The sequence below is a fragment of the Oncorhynchus keta genome, chromosome 26 (genome assembly GCF_023373465.1).
Source record: "Oncorhynchus keta strain PuntledgeMale-10-30-2019 chromosome 26, Oket_V2, whole genome shotgun sequence".
Classification (NCBI taxonomy): Eukaryota; Metazoa; Chordata; class Actinopteri; order Salmoniformes; family Salmonidae; genus Oncorhynchus; species Oncorhynchus keta.
This window is the reverse complement of record NC_068446.1, coordinates 5,202,910-5,216,220: the sequence shown is the minus strand read 5'-3', so window position 1 is coordinate 5,216,220 and position 13,311 is coordinate 5,202,910. Positions and strand designations below refer to the sequence as shown.

At 43.9% G+C, this 13,311-nt stretch overlaps 2 protein-coding genes and 2 long non-coding RNA genes across 11 annotated transcripts in view; 3 read left to right on the top strand and 1 right to left on the bottom strand.

Annotated features, from left to right (window-relative positions):
- Positions 1–1,700, top strand: part of LOC118379363 (VWFA and cache domain-containing protein 1) — a 135,540-nt gene extending 133,840 nt beyond the window's left edge. Inside the window, exon 26 of the mRNA XM_052480101.1 lies at positions 198–1,700. Within this exon, the coding sequence (XP_052336061.1) occupies positions 198–439 (242 nt within the window). The 3' untranslated portion in view covers positions 440–1,700. The remainder of the gene's footprint in view (positions 1–197) is intronic.
- LOC127911988 (uncharacterized) lies at positions 1,311–1,996 on the bottom strand. Of its 3 annotated transcripts, none has more exons than XR_008079953.1 (3): positions 1,892–1,996; positions 1,502–1,662; positions 1,311–1,448 (listed from the first exon to the last, which is right to left on the bottom strand). It is a non-coding gene; the product is annotated as an uncharacterized LOC127911988 (long non-coding RNA). The 3 variants fall into 3 exon arrangements; XR_008079955.1 differs by having other exon boundaries at positions 1,317–1,448; positions 1,557–1,662; XR_008079954.1 differs by having other exon boundaries at positions 1,381–1,501; positions 1,557–1,662.
- Positions 1,997–6,347: 4,351 nt separating this feature from the next.
- On the top strand, positions 6,348–7,099 carry LOC127911987 (uncharacterized). Its single transcript, XR_008079952.1, has 4 exons — positions 6,348–6,490; positions 6,652–6,768; positions 6,808–6,924; positions 6,964–7,099. It is a non-coding gene; the product is annotated as an uncharacterized LOC127911987 (long non-coding RNA).
- A 2,692-nt stretch (positions 7,100–9,791) lies between these two features.
- LOC118358858 (ribonucleoprotein PTB-binding 2-like) overlaps positions 9,792–13,311 on the top strand; it is a 113,450-nt gene continuing 109,930 nt past the window's right edge. The window contains exon 1 of one of the 6 annotated variants that reach the window (XM_052480098.1): positions 9,792–11,045. In XM_052480098.1, coding sequence (XP_052336058.1) covers positions 10,797–11,045 — 249 coding nt within the window. In that variant the 5' untranslated portion in view covers positions 9,792–10,796. The remainder of the gene's footprint in view (positions 11,046–13,311) is intronic. The other 5 variants (XM_052480099.1, XM_052480096.1, XM_052480094.1 and 2 more) reach the window with 5 other exon arrangements.

Below are 13,311 nucleotides of genomic sequence, written 5' to 3'. Positions count from 1 at the left end.
TGTGTGTGTGTGTGTGTGTGTGTGTGTGTGTGTGTGTGTGTGTGTGTGTGTGTGTGTGTGTGTGTGTGTGTGTGTGTGTGTGTGTGTGTGTGTGTGTGTGTGTGTGTGTGTGTGTGTGTGTGTGTGTGTGTGTGTGTGTGTGTGTGTGTAAATTGAATGTGTATTAACGCGTGTGTTCCTGTGTTTTGTCACATCAGGCTACAGCACCATGAGTCCTCAGGAGGACAGCGAGAACCCTCCCTGCAACAACGACCCCCTGTCGGCCGGCGTGGACGTGGGTAACCACGACGATGACCTGGACCTGGACACGCCCCCTCAGACGGCGGCGCTGCTCAGCCACAAGTTCCACCCGTACCGCCACCCGCCTTACCACCACCCGCTCCACACGCACCGCCTGCAGGCGGCCGTCACCGTGCACAGTGTGGACGCAGAGTGCTGATCCGAAACCTCCATTCCCGTCCCCCCCCCAGGCCTGGACTCTCCTCCACTCCCACCGGCCCTCTTCCTCGACCTGGCTACGCCTCGCTACATTGGCGGGGTCCCTGACATGCAATGCTACCACTACCGTCACCTCCAGACTCCACCACCATGTAGGCTCCCACTGGGCCCAGCCAGGGTGAGGGGAGGTGGGCTGAGAGAGAATAGGGCAGACCCCCATTTCTCCCCCCTCGCTTGAAGTTTCCTTGGAAGATCATGTAAGGAGGAACACTAGCCCCTGTGAGCTCAGCTCAGAACGTGGTGGTGGGGGGGGGGTGAGATGCAGCTGCTGGCCTTATTCTAAAAGGGTCTGAAGTTGTTTAAAAGTGTAAACAAAGGATCTCCAATGTTTAAGAAGATAAAAAGTGATTAAAAAAAAGGAAGCATTATTAAAGGATTATTTTTCTACTATTTATTGAACCGGATTTGAGATGGATCAGAGTAGAGACGGACCGTGTGGCTGGAGCTGAACTGAAAGGACTCTGGTCGCTAAGGTAACCAGAGTGGCTGATCATGGACCACAGAGAGCCTCTTCCTGCACACTGCCCTCGCTTTCTGTCGAGGATGCATCGAGGCAGTGGTCATTCACGCTATCGTTTTGATGATTTTTTTCAGTTGAGAATCAGAAGTCGTTGTGAAGATAAACTCTTTGCGATGACTGGACGAGCTGAATAGAAGACATTGAGAAACCCGCCCACTTGTCTGAACTAGACGTGTCGATCACCTGGCCTCTACCGTCAGTCACTGGGGCTGCTGTATGACTGAAGAAGGAAGGGGCATGCAAGGACCCTGGCAGAATGACTCAGACACAGGAAGTACAGTGCCCATGCTTTGGTGTCCTGTTATCTGCCTGAAAAGAAAGGCATGGTGAGGCTTGGTGGAATTGGTTGGTCTGTCTTCGAACCTCACACTGGCATCTGGACCTGGTTGACCAAGCTATGGCTCCCTCTGTCTCTATGCCTGAGTGGGACCTATTAGTGTTGACCAAGCTATGGCTCCCTCTGTCTCTATGCCTGAGTGGGACCTATTAGTGTTGACCAAGCTATGGCTCTCTCTCTGTCTCTATGCCTGAGTGGGACCTATTAGTGTTGACCAAGCTATGGCTCTCTCTGTCTCTATGCCTGAGTGGGACCTATTAGTGTTGACCAAGCTATGGCTCTCTCTGTCTCTATGCCTGAGTGGGACCTATTAGTGTTGACCAAGCTATGGCTCTCTCTGTCTCTATCTGAGTCTATGCTATGCCTGAGTGGGACCTATTAGTGTTGACCAAGCTATGGCTCCCTCTGTCTCTATGCCTGAGTGGGACCTATTAGTGTTGACCAAGCTATGGCTCCCTCTGTCTCTATGCCTGAGTGGGACCTATTAGTGTTGACCAAGCTATGGCTCTCTCTCTGTCTCTATGTCTGAGTGGGACCTATTAGTGTTGACCAAGCTATGGCTCTCTCTGTCTCTATGCCTGAGTGGGACCTATTAGTGTTGACCAAGCTATGGCTCTCTCTGTCTCTATGCCTGAGTGGGTGTGTTGACCTGTGTGCTCTCTCTGTCTCTATGCCTGAGTGGGACCTATTGTGTTGTGTGTGTGTGTGTGTGTGTGTGTGTGTGTGTGTGTGTGTGTGTGTGTGTGTGTGTGTGTGTGTGTGTGTGTGTGTGTGTGAGCGAGAGCTGTTGTGTCAATTAATAAAAACATTCTTCTGTACACTCTGCGTGTGCTACAGTCATTGTGTGTGTGTGTACACTGCGTGTGATACAGTCATGGTGTGTGTGTGTACACACACTCTGCGTGTGCTACAGTCATGGTGTGTGTGTGTACACTCTGCGTGTGCTACAGTCATGGTGTGTGTGTGTACACTCTGCGTGTGCTACAGTCATTGTGTGTGTGTGTACACACACTCTGCGTGTGCTACAGTCATGGTGTGTGTGTGTACACACACTCTGCGTGTGCTACAGTCATGGTGTGTGTGTGTGTACACTCTGCGTGTGCTACAGTCATTGTGTGTGTGTGTACGTGTGTGTGTGTACACTCTGCGTGTGCTACAGTCATTGTGTGTGTGTGTACACTCTGCTTGTGCTACAGACATGTGTGTGTGTGTGTGTGTGTGTGTGTGTGTGTGTACACTGCATGTGCTACAGTCATTGTGTGTGTGTACACTGCATGTGCTACAGTCATTGTGTGTGTGTGTGTACACTGCTTGTGCTACAGTCATGGTGTGTGTGTGTGTGTGTGTACACTCTGCTTGTGCTACAGTCATGGTGTGTGTGTATGTGTACACTCTGCTTGTGCTACAGTCATGGTGTGTGTGTGTGTGTGTGTACACTCTGCTTGTGTGTGTGTTTGGTCTGATTGTAGGAAGGTGGTCAGAGCATCTCCATTGAAGGCATCATTACATGTTTTCATTGTTTCCCCCCCCCCTATGACTGTGTGCTGGTCCTCATGATATTCATTTAGTTTGGGTAAAGAATGTCTCTTTTTCTTTCCTGAACGAATAGTAGAAAGTGTACATATGTTAAAATAAATATTACAAATAGCTATTGATGTGTTGTTACACTCCATATGTCTATGCTGAAAATGAAATATTGTGTGCTCAAAATGATGCTCGGATATTTGAGTATATTTTGCTATTTTTCAGCACGTGGTATCGATCTGACTATACGCTGAGATGCCAATGATATTAGGTCTACCTTTCTTTAGGTCCATATTGGATGGAAAACAGACTGCCATTGTGGTATTTTACACACTTCAGTTGGAGAGCAATCGTCTTTAAAAGCCTCACATTGTTATTACACTTAGGGTCCAAATGTGACGTAAGACCATATCAGTTGACAGGAAGAGATTTCATTTTAGACTGCATTTCAGACTGAGTTCTAGACAGGTTATGGGTCAATTTAATTTCAATTTAGAAAAGTTTTAATCCGGGTTACTTCCTGAAATAGAATTGACCCCAATGTCGCTTAACCCTAAAGCTGGCATTATTGGATGTTGTGGTACTCTCCTCTCAATGTAGTTAAAAGCAGTCATTTGATTTAGTCACAATTTAGCATCTACTGTCCTCTTCTTAACTACCACCACTGAAACCGTAGCCCTGCACGTTACTCCAAACACGACACAGCTCTGGTGAATGTACCCCCTGCTTTTGTCATGTCAGTGCATATTTCCTACTCAGGATGGTACCAAAGCATCAGTGGGTTTGATTCTGGAAAAACAGGAGCTACATTTACTGAGTAGTGCTGCGAATAACTGTCTTTGCAGTTGTTTTTAGTTTAGTTTTTAGTTCTGTTGTAGTAATAACATTTTTAACAGGAGAGAGCATTAACAGTATTGACCAGCTGTTGTAAGCAAGTATACTTTTGTTTATACCGAACGTTATGAATTGTATTCATGTACTGAAGGAACTTCAATGTGTGTATATCATTCCTTTTTTTCCAGTGTAACATATACAGTTATAATATGGAGATTTATTGCAATGTGAATGTGATAAAAAGAAAAGTCCATTTTAAACCCCTTGCCTCTTTCAATGTGTTGTCCATTTACTCTGTTACGGTTCACCGTGTACCGTGTACTGCCTCAGTATCTAATTCACTGTGTACCGTGTACTGCCTCAGTATCTAATTCACTGTGTACCGTGTACTGCCTCAGTATTTAATTCACTGTGTACCGTGTACTGCCTCAGTATTTAATTCACTGTGTACCGTGTACTGCCTCAGTATTTAATTCACTGTGTACCGTGTACTGCCTCAGTATTTAATTCACGGTGTACCGTGTACTGCCTCAGTATTTAATTCACTGTGTACCGTGTACTGCCTCAGTATTTAATTCACTGTGTACCGTGTACTGCCTCAGTATTTAATTCACTGTGTACCGTGTACTGCCTCAGTATTTAATTCACTGTGTACCGTGTACTGCCTCAGTATTTAATTTACTGTGTACTGTGTACTGCCTCAGTATTTAATTCACCGTGTACTGCCTCAGTATTTAATTCACCGTGTACCGTGTACCGTGTACTGCCTCAGTATTTAATTCACTGTGTACCGTGTACTGCCTCAGTATTTAATTCACCGTGTACTGCCTCAGTATCTAATTCACTGTGTACCGTGTACTGCCTCAGTATTTAATTCACCGTGTACCGTGTACTGCCTCAGTATTTAATTCACCGTGTACCGTGTACTGCCTCAGTATTTAATTCACGGTGTACCGTGTACTGCCTCAGTATTTAATTCACGGTGTACCGTGTACTGCCTCAGTATTTAATTCACCGTGTACCGTGTACTGCCTCAGTATTTAATTCACCGTGTACCGTGTACTGCCTCAGTATTTAATTCACGGTGTACCGTGTACTGCCTCAGTATTTAATTCACGGTGTACCGTGTACTGCCTCAGTATTTAATTCACCGTGTACCGTGTACTGCCTCAGTATTTAATTCACCGTGTACCGTGTACTGCCTCAGTATTTAATTCACTGTGTACCGTGTACTGCCTCAGTATTTAGTGTACCGTGTACTGCCTCAGTATTTAATTCACTGTGTACCGTGTACTGCATTCACTGTGTACCGTGTACTGCCTCAGTATTTAATTCACCGTGTACTGTCTCAGTATTTAATTCACTGTGTACCGTGTACTGCCTCAGTATTTAATTCACTGTGTACCGTGTACTGCCTCAGTATTTAATTCACTGTGTACCGTGTACTGCCTCAGTATTTAATTCACTGTGTACCGTGTACTGCCTCAGTATTTAATTCACTGTGTACCGTGTACTGCCTCAGTATTTAATTCACTGTGTACCGTGTACTGCCTCAGTATTTAATTCACTGTAACCACCTACTGCCTCAGTATTTAATTCACTGTGTACCGTGTACTGCCTCAGTATTTAATTCACTGCTCTTAGGTCCGTGTACTGCCTCAGTATTTAATTCACTAAACCGTGTACTGCCTCAGTATTTAGTGTACCGTGTACTGCCTCAGTATTTAATTCACTGTGTACCGTGTACTGCATTCACTGTGTACCGTGTACTGCCTCAGTATTTAATTCACCGTGTACTGTCTCAGTATTTAATTCACTGTGTACCGTGTACTGCCTCAGTATTTAATTCACTGTGTACCATAATGTACTACTCCATTCAATATTCAATTCAACATAGTCATTTTTAGTTTAGACAGTGTTCCTCTTAGTTTGGCAATAACAGGACCCCTTAAACACTACCCATTGGCAGACACAATCCCACTACAACATGACAGGCCTACAAAGTGACACGTTTTACTACTGGATCATCATGCTCTTAGGTCCGTCAGTGGGGCACCACGTCGCCCAGTACAGATGCAGTAGGAGTTAAAGGATGGAGACGACCTACTCCGCCATCCAGCCTCATCCTCAGTGTCCGGTCCAAATTGCTGTGTATCACCAACTCATATCTATTGTTGTTGGATATTTTTTATTTTCTTTAACCTTTTATTTGACTAGGCACGTCAGTTAAAGAACAAATTTGTATTTACAACGACGGCCTAGGAACAGTGGGTCAACTGCCTTGTTCAGGGGCAGAGCGACAGATTTTTAACCTCGTCGGCTCGGGGATTCGACCTGGCAACCTTTCGGCTACTGGCCCAACTAGATTGGGTTGGGAAGGTCATTTAGGTCAACTGAAAGGTACGAGACAAAATGACTTTTCAATCCCGGACGGCGTGTTTTAGCTAGCACTTGGCCATGGTGGGGGGAGGTAGGGGAAGAGCGATGCATTGTTGCCTGAGAGCATCGTTTGTTTATCTGAATTGCCATATAGAGTTCTGTAACAAACAGCCTTGCAGCTTGAACACATGTTTTGATGTAGAATTAAGAACATGCACATTTCATTATAGTCTCTCTTGGAGGTGGTGAATGCACATTTCATTATAGTCTCTCTCTTGGAGGTGGTGAATGCATGTTTCATTATAGTCTCTCTCTTGGAGGTGGTGAATGCATGTTTCATTATAGTCTCTCTCTTGGAGGTGGTGAATGCATGTTTCATTATAGTCTCTCTCTTGGAGGTGGTGAATGCATGTTTCATTATAGTCTCTCTTGGAGGTGGTGAATGCATGTTTCATTATAGTCTCTCTTGGAGGTGGTGAATGCATGTTTCATTATAGTCATTATAGTCTCTCTTGGAGGTGGTGAATGCATGTTTCATTATAGTCTGTCTCTCTTGGAGGTGGTGAATGCATGTTTCATTATAGTCTCTCTCTTGGAGGTGGTGAATGCATGTTTCATTATAGTCTCTCTCTTGGAGGTGGTGAATGCATGTTTCATTATAGTCTCTCTCTTGGAGGTGGTGAATGCATGTTTCAGTATAGTCTCTCTCTTGGAGGTGGTGAATGCATGTTTCATTATAGTCTCTCTCTTGGAGGTGGTGAATGCATGTTTCATTATAGTCTCTCTCTTGGAGGTGGTGAATGCATGTTTCATTATAGTCTCTCTCTTGGAGGTGCTGAATGCATGTTTCATTATAGTCTCTCTCTTGGAGGTGGTGAATGCACGTTTCATTATAGTCTCTCTCTCTTGGAGGTGGTGAATGCATGTTTCATTATAGTCTCTCTCTTGGAGGTGGTGAATGCATGTTTCAGTATAGTCTCTCTCTTGGAGGTGGTGAATGCATGTTTCAGTATAGTCTCTCTTGGAGGTGGTGAATGCATGTTTCATTATAGTCTCTCTCTTGGAGGTGGTGAATGCATGTTTCATTATAGTCTCTCTCTTGGAGGTGGTGAATGCATGTTTCATTATAGTCTCTCTCTTGGAGGTGGTGAATGCATGTTTCATTATAGTCTCTGAATGCACGTCCAAAGTGATGTTTTGGCATCACTGTTTGGAAGTTGTTGTTTTTAAGTGATTAATGTATAATGTATATGAATGTAGAGAGGTTGAGGAGGACATGCATAATTCATCAGGTATGAATAATGGTTGGATACTCAAGTGCCATCCAGTCTGTCCTCTATTTAACCAGGTCTCTCCATATTTCTAAACTAAGTTTCTCCTTCAGATGCAGAGAAGGACATGCTGAAGGTTTTTTCCTTAATGACCGTGGGTAGCAGGACAGGGAAGTGGACCAGCTATAGTTCTGCAGTGCTAAAGGCTGGGCCAGGGCCATCAGGGAGAAGAGAGGAGCTCCACTCTGTCTCAATCTTTCTCCCCCTCTCTGCCAGAGATCTGCTGGGGAATTAGAGCACTCTCACTGTTCTCCTACTTTCCTCGGGCCATTATTCCATTCTGGGTGTACCCAAGGCGTTCCCAGCCAACTTGGGAGTAAGCATATTGTACACATCAAACGGGCCACAATATTCTGAAGTCGGCCTGTACTCATTTGCTTCCTGCTCCTTCTATACATCTATGTGGTTTAGGACCACTGGTTGAGGCTGATACCATTACTAATTGTAACGTCAGGGGACATGGGGATAGTTGTGTTGCAGGGCGTTGAGTAGATGAGAGCGGACTGTGGTCCTGCTCGTGTATAATCCATTCCGTGATCTTGTTGAAATCTGTGATTTTTCTATTCTTCATGCCCAGATATGTGCAAATGTATGGTGAGGACGACCATCCGGTGTCGTGGATTAAAAGCAAGGAATGTCCGAAGCGCATGTAAATGGATGAAACGGATAGGTCTACAAATAAGTATTTTTCTTCTTCTGGATCGAAAATTGAGATAACCGTTCCTCTTCCACTCCCACACACTCGGCACACACACACACACACACACACACAGCTCCTCGCTCACAGCCCTTCAGGGTTCAAGGTTCTGTCCGCCTACATCACTTATACATGCCTCCCAGGTACCCGCTTTGCCCGCTCAGTCACTCGCTGACACCCACTCACAGGTCCCAACGAGCACTGAAATTTCCTCATGTCTTCTCATACTCCCACTCGGTGGAGCTGTGAATCATTCTCATAGCAGTTCAACCCAGCACCCCCATCCCCATTTGTATCATTGTACCTATGTCGTTGGGTTTCCTGTGTTGCCTTTTACATGTGCAAAGAATCTCTGATTCGCATCGGTGAACACAGGGACAGACTTTGATGAGTTTAGGATTAGGGGAGATAGTGTGTGTGTGTGCGTGCGTGTCTAAATGAGAGAGAGAGAAAAATAGATGAATTAATTGTTCTCTTGAGGGGAGTTTCTGTTGTTTATCACTGCTTTGAATGAATCATGGCTGTCCATTATCTTGTTACTGACAATCATCACCGACCATCATTTCAGAGAGAACACTGTTCTCAACGATTCACGTCTTCCAATTTGTCCGTATATTGAGACGGCATTCTGCAGGTAGGCACAGTACACACAGTACAGTTTTGAGCTCTCATTTAAGCCCTCTTATTGATTTATTTCACCTTTATTTAACCAGGTAGGCAAGTTGAGAACAAGTTCTCATTTACAACCGTGACCTGGCCAAGATAAGGCAAAGCAGTTCGACACATACAACAACACAGAGTTACACATGGAGTAAAACAAACATAGTCAATAATACAGTAGAAAAATAAGTCTATATACAATGTGAGCAAGTGAGGTGAGATAAGGGAGGTAAAGGCAAAAAAGTCCATGGTGGCGAAGTAGATACAATATAGCAAGTAAAACACTGGAATGGTAGATTTGCAGTGGAAGAATGTGCAAAGTAGGGAGAGAATTAATGGGGTGCAGAGGAGCTAAATAAATAAATAAATGCAGTAGGGGGAGAGGTAGTTGTTTGGGCTAAATTATAGATGGGCTATGTACAAGTAAATGGCCTGTATCCCTGGAACAGGCCTTTTCTTCCACTCACCCTCCCGTCAGACATTAGGTGGGTTAGTTTGATTTACTGTATTTCTGCATAAATGAGGTATAGTTCTGCTTCAGTCTAAAGCCTGTCATTTCATTTACCAGTTGCGTGCAGGATTTTTCCATCCCTTAATTGTGACAGTGCGTATAGCCCTACATATATAGCTGCCAAAAATCTCACGAGGAAAAAGGAGCATCATATCTATTTTGGATGATTTGTTTTGTTTTTTTTCATCCCTTTTTATAAACATAATTGTGCTGTGAATATTTCCTAAGTGGGTTGCAATGTGTAAATTCTGATCCGAGGCGCACACTGACACACACACATATACATGGACATTGTGAGGGTCCTGAAGGAAAGCTGCCATTTACTGCTCAGTCTGACTCAGTCACAGTCTCCACCCACAGGAAAAGGGTTGACTGACTTTGGCTGACTGAGGGAAAGGTCCTGGCCATTCATGTTTATAATCTGTACAGCAGGGGGACATGGTATTCCATTTTCCTCGTCCTGGTTTAATTTTAGGCTTATTTATTTCTTATTTATAGGCTAAATAAAGTATTGCCTGGGGCTTTTATCCTACATTGCAATGTATACTGGGCAAAAATATAAATGCAACATGTAGAGTGTTTGGTCCCACATGATCCATGAGATGAAATAAAAGATCCCCAAATTTTCCATATGCACACAAAAAGCTTATTTCTCTCCAATTGTGTGCAAAAATGAGTTCACATCCCTGTTAGTGAGCATTTCTACTTTGCCAAGATAATCCATCCACCTCACAGGTATCAAGAAGCTGATTAAACAGCATGATCATTACACAGATTCACCTTGTAATGAACACAATGCCACAAATATCTCAAGTTGAGGGAAGAGGGCAATTGGCATGCTCACTGCAGGAATGTCCACCAGAGCTGTTGTCAGAGAATTTAATGTTCATTTCTCTAGCATAGGCCGCCTCCAACGTCGTTTTAGAGAATTTGGCTGTAGGTCCAACTGATCCCAAGTGGGTGGGCCTATGCCCTCCCAAGTGGGTGGGCCTATGCCGTCCCAAGTGGGTGGGCCTATGCCGTCCCAAGTGGGTGGGCCTATGCCGTCCCAAGTGGGTGGGCCTATGCCGTCCCAAGTGGGTGGGCCTGGCTCCCAAGTGGGTGGGCCTATGCCCTCCCAAGCCAACCCATGGCTACGCCCCTGCCCAGTCATGTGAAATCCATAGATTAGGGTCTTAATTCATTTATTTAAATGGACTGATTTCCATATATTGAACTGTAACTCTGTAAAATCATTGAAATTGTCGCATGTTGACTGTATATTTTTGTTCAGTATATATTTGAGCAATGTTTATTTGAAATAGATTATATGCATGCATTATGCTTGATCATAAAACGAATTACGCAACCTGCAGAACCTCTCTATGATGTGTTTATTGACAGGTAGCGGGTAGTTAATTAGCCATGGGGTATAGTCCACCACAGGATGGCGATAAAATATTCCCCACGGTTTTCATAGCTCACCAACCGCTGCCTCCACTCACTTTCTTTCACAGCTACTCAAGATGGCGGCAGCTTCCTCCATCCAGCCGCCGAGCGTTCACTCTTTAAACCATGCAAACGCACCTTTCCTGGATTCTGACAGCCCGGAGACCCGCCAGGATGAGGACGCAGTTTCCGAGGGGACCAGTCTCCGAGACTTACCCGATTTGGAACCGGAGGAGATTGAGAAGAGGCTGGAGAAAACTCGCCACGAGTTGAGCAACAGGAGGAAAATCCTCATTAAAAACCTGCCACAAGATACGACCAACCAGGTGCGCTATTCTCTATTTTGACAGATGGAGTGAAGTTGGCTTGTTGTAGGCTCGGCTAATGTTTTGCGTTTCTCTCAAAAGTTAAAAAATAATAATAATAATAATTTCGGGCGTGCTCTTACGCAATACTTTGCTATACTTAGTTGTAGTTTATTTGCAGAAAAACGAACGTAATAAACTTGAGCGGTTTAAGAGAACCGTTAATTTTGCTGCGAGTCTAGTCTATGCGGTCAGGAATGAGAATATTCAGACTTAAACGGCATTTTTTTTAGCAGGCTAATTCCAAGAAACGATATACCACGTCAATTCTGAAAGGCATTTAAACACAGACGCGCTCCATGCGAGTTATTTGTTTTTGTGGTTAACATGCAGCGAGGAATTATATCAAACAGACCACCTTTGCCTCAAGTTTGTTCATCATTTCTACAATGTGACCGATGCTCCCACGTATTTGCCACTAGCGACAACTCCTGTCGTAGTTTAGGCTGCAATTTAACACATAGAAGTGAAGACAGTATGAAACAGTATCCAGCCTAACTGCGCTGACAGACTTGATGTGACCCTATTTATTTGCGATATGCGTGAGTCGTTTTTGATGTTGCGAAATGACAATCAAATCGCTACAATATGGCATTCTCTAGGTAGAGAAATGTCGTACTACGTACGACGTTCAACGGACATTTGTATTGGCACATCAAAAATTGGTTTGAAAATGATTGAACGCTTATATTTTATTAAGATATTATACAATTTAACATTAAATGTTTTTATGGTAGGACAATAGTCTTATTTGAATTCAGCAGGTGGGAAAATGTGTTGGTTTTCATTCTCTGCACAGTCCATAATGTTTAGGCTATAGCCCACTAATAGCCCTGTTCTAACAATACACTTCAAATCTGCACAAACCTATAGGCCTAGATATTCATTCTCTGCACAGTCCATAATGTTTAGGCTATAGCCCACTAATAGCCCTGTTCTAACAATACACTTCAATTCTGCACAAACCTATAGGCCTAGATATTCATTCTCTGCACAGTCCATAATGTTTAGGCTATAGCCCACTAATAGCCCTGTTCCAACAATACACTTCAATTCTGCACAAACCTATAGGCCTAGATATTCATTCTCTGCACAGTCCATAATGTTTAGGCTATAGCCCACTAATAGCCCTGTTCTAACAATACACTTCAATTCTGCACAAACCTATAGGCCTAGATATTCATTCTCTGCACAGTCCATAATGTTTAGGCTATAGCCCACTAATAGCCCTGTTCTATCAATACACTTCAATTCTGCACAAACCTATAGGCCTAGATATTCATTCTCTGCACAGTCCATAATGTTTAGGCTATAGCCCACAGCCCTGTTCTAACAATACACTTCAATTCTGCACAAACCTATAGGCCTAGATATTCATTCTCTGCACAGTCCATAATGTTTAGGCTATAGCCCACTAATAGCCCTGTTCTAACAATACACTTCAATTCTGCACAAACCTATAGGCCTAGATATTCATTCTCTGCACAGTCCATAATGTTTAGGCTATAGCCCACTAATAGCCCTGTTCTAACAATACACTTCAAATCTGCACAAACCTATAGGCCTAGATATTCATTCTCTGCACAGTCCATAATGTTTAGGCTATAGCCCACTAATAGCCCTGTTCTAACAATACACTTCAATTCTGCACAAACCTATAGGCCTAGATATTCATTCTCTGCACAGTCCATAATGTTTAGGCTATAGCCCACTAATAGCCCTGTTCTAACAATACACTTCAATTCTGCACAAACCTATAGGCCTAGATATTCATTCTCTGCACAGTCCATAATGTTTAGGCTATAGCCCACTAATAGCCCTGTTCCAACAATACACTTCAATTCTGCACAAACCTATAGGCCTAGATATATTGATCAAATCAGGATTGGAATTTGTGTATGAACTTGAGAATTCCCAATGTAATATCCCATTTCTGTAACTGCTTGTATCATGGTGGGTAGGCTATAATACTGTTCCATTCAGTCATACTGTATGGTCTTGGTGTATACGTAATAAACTAGAGGCTGATTGTGACTTCCTCCAGACTGTAGCAGCTAGCTAACATTTCCCAGCCAGAGGCAGGCAGGGTGCCAGGGCATGGAGACGACCAGGAAGAACCAACACATACAGAGCCCAGAGCTGCTGTAGGAGCCAATGAAACAGTATGAGAAACACGATAAAGCCAGAGACACACATAGAGAGCCAAGCAGGTGAGGTGAAGAGACAG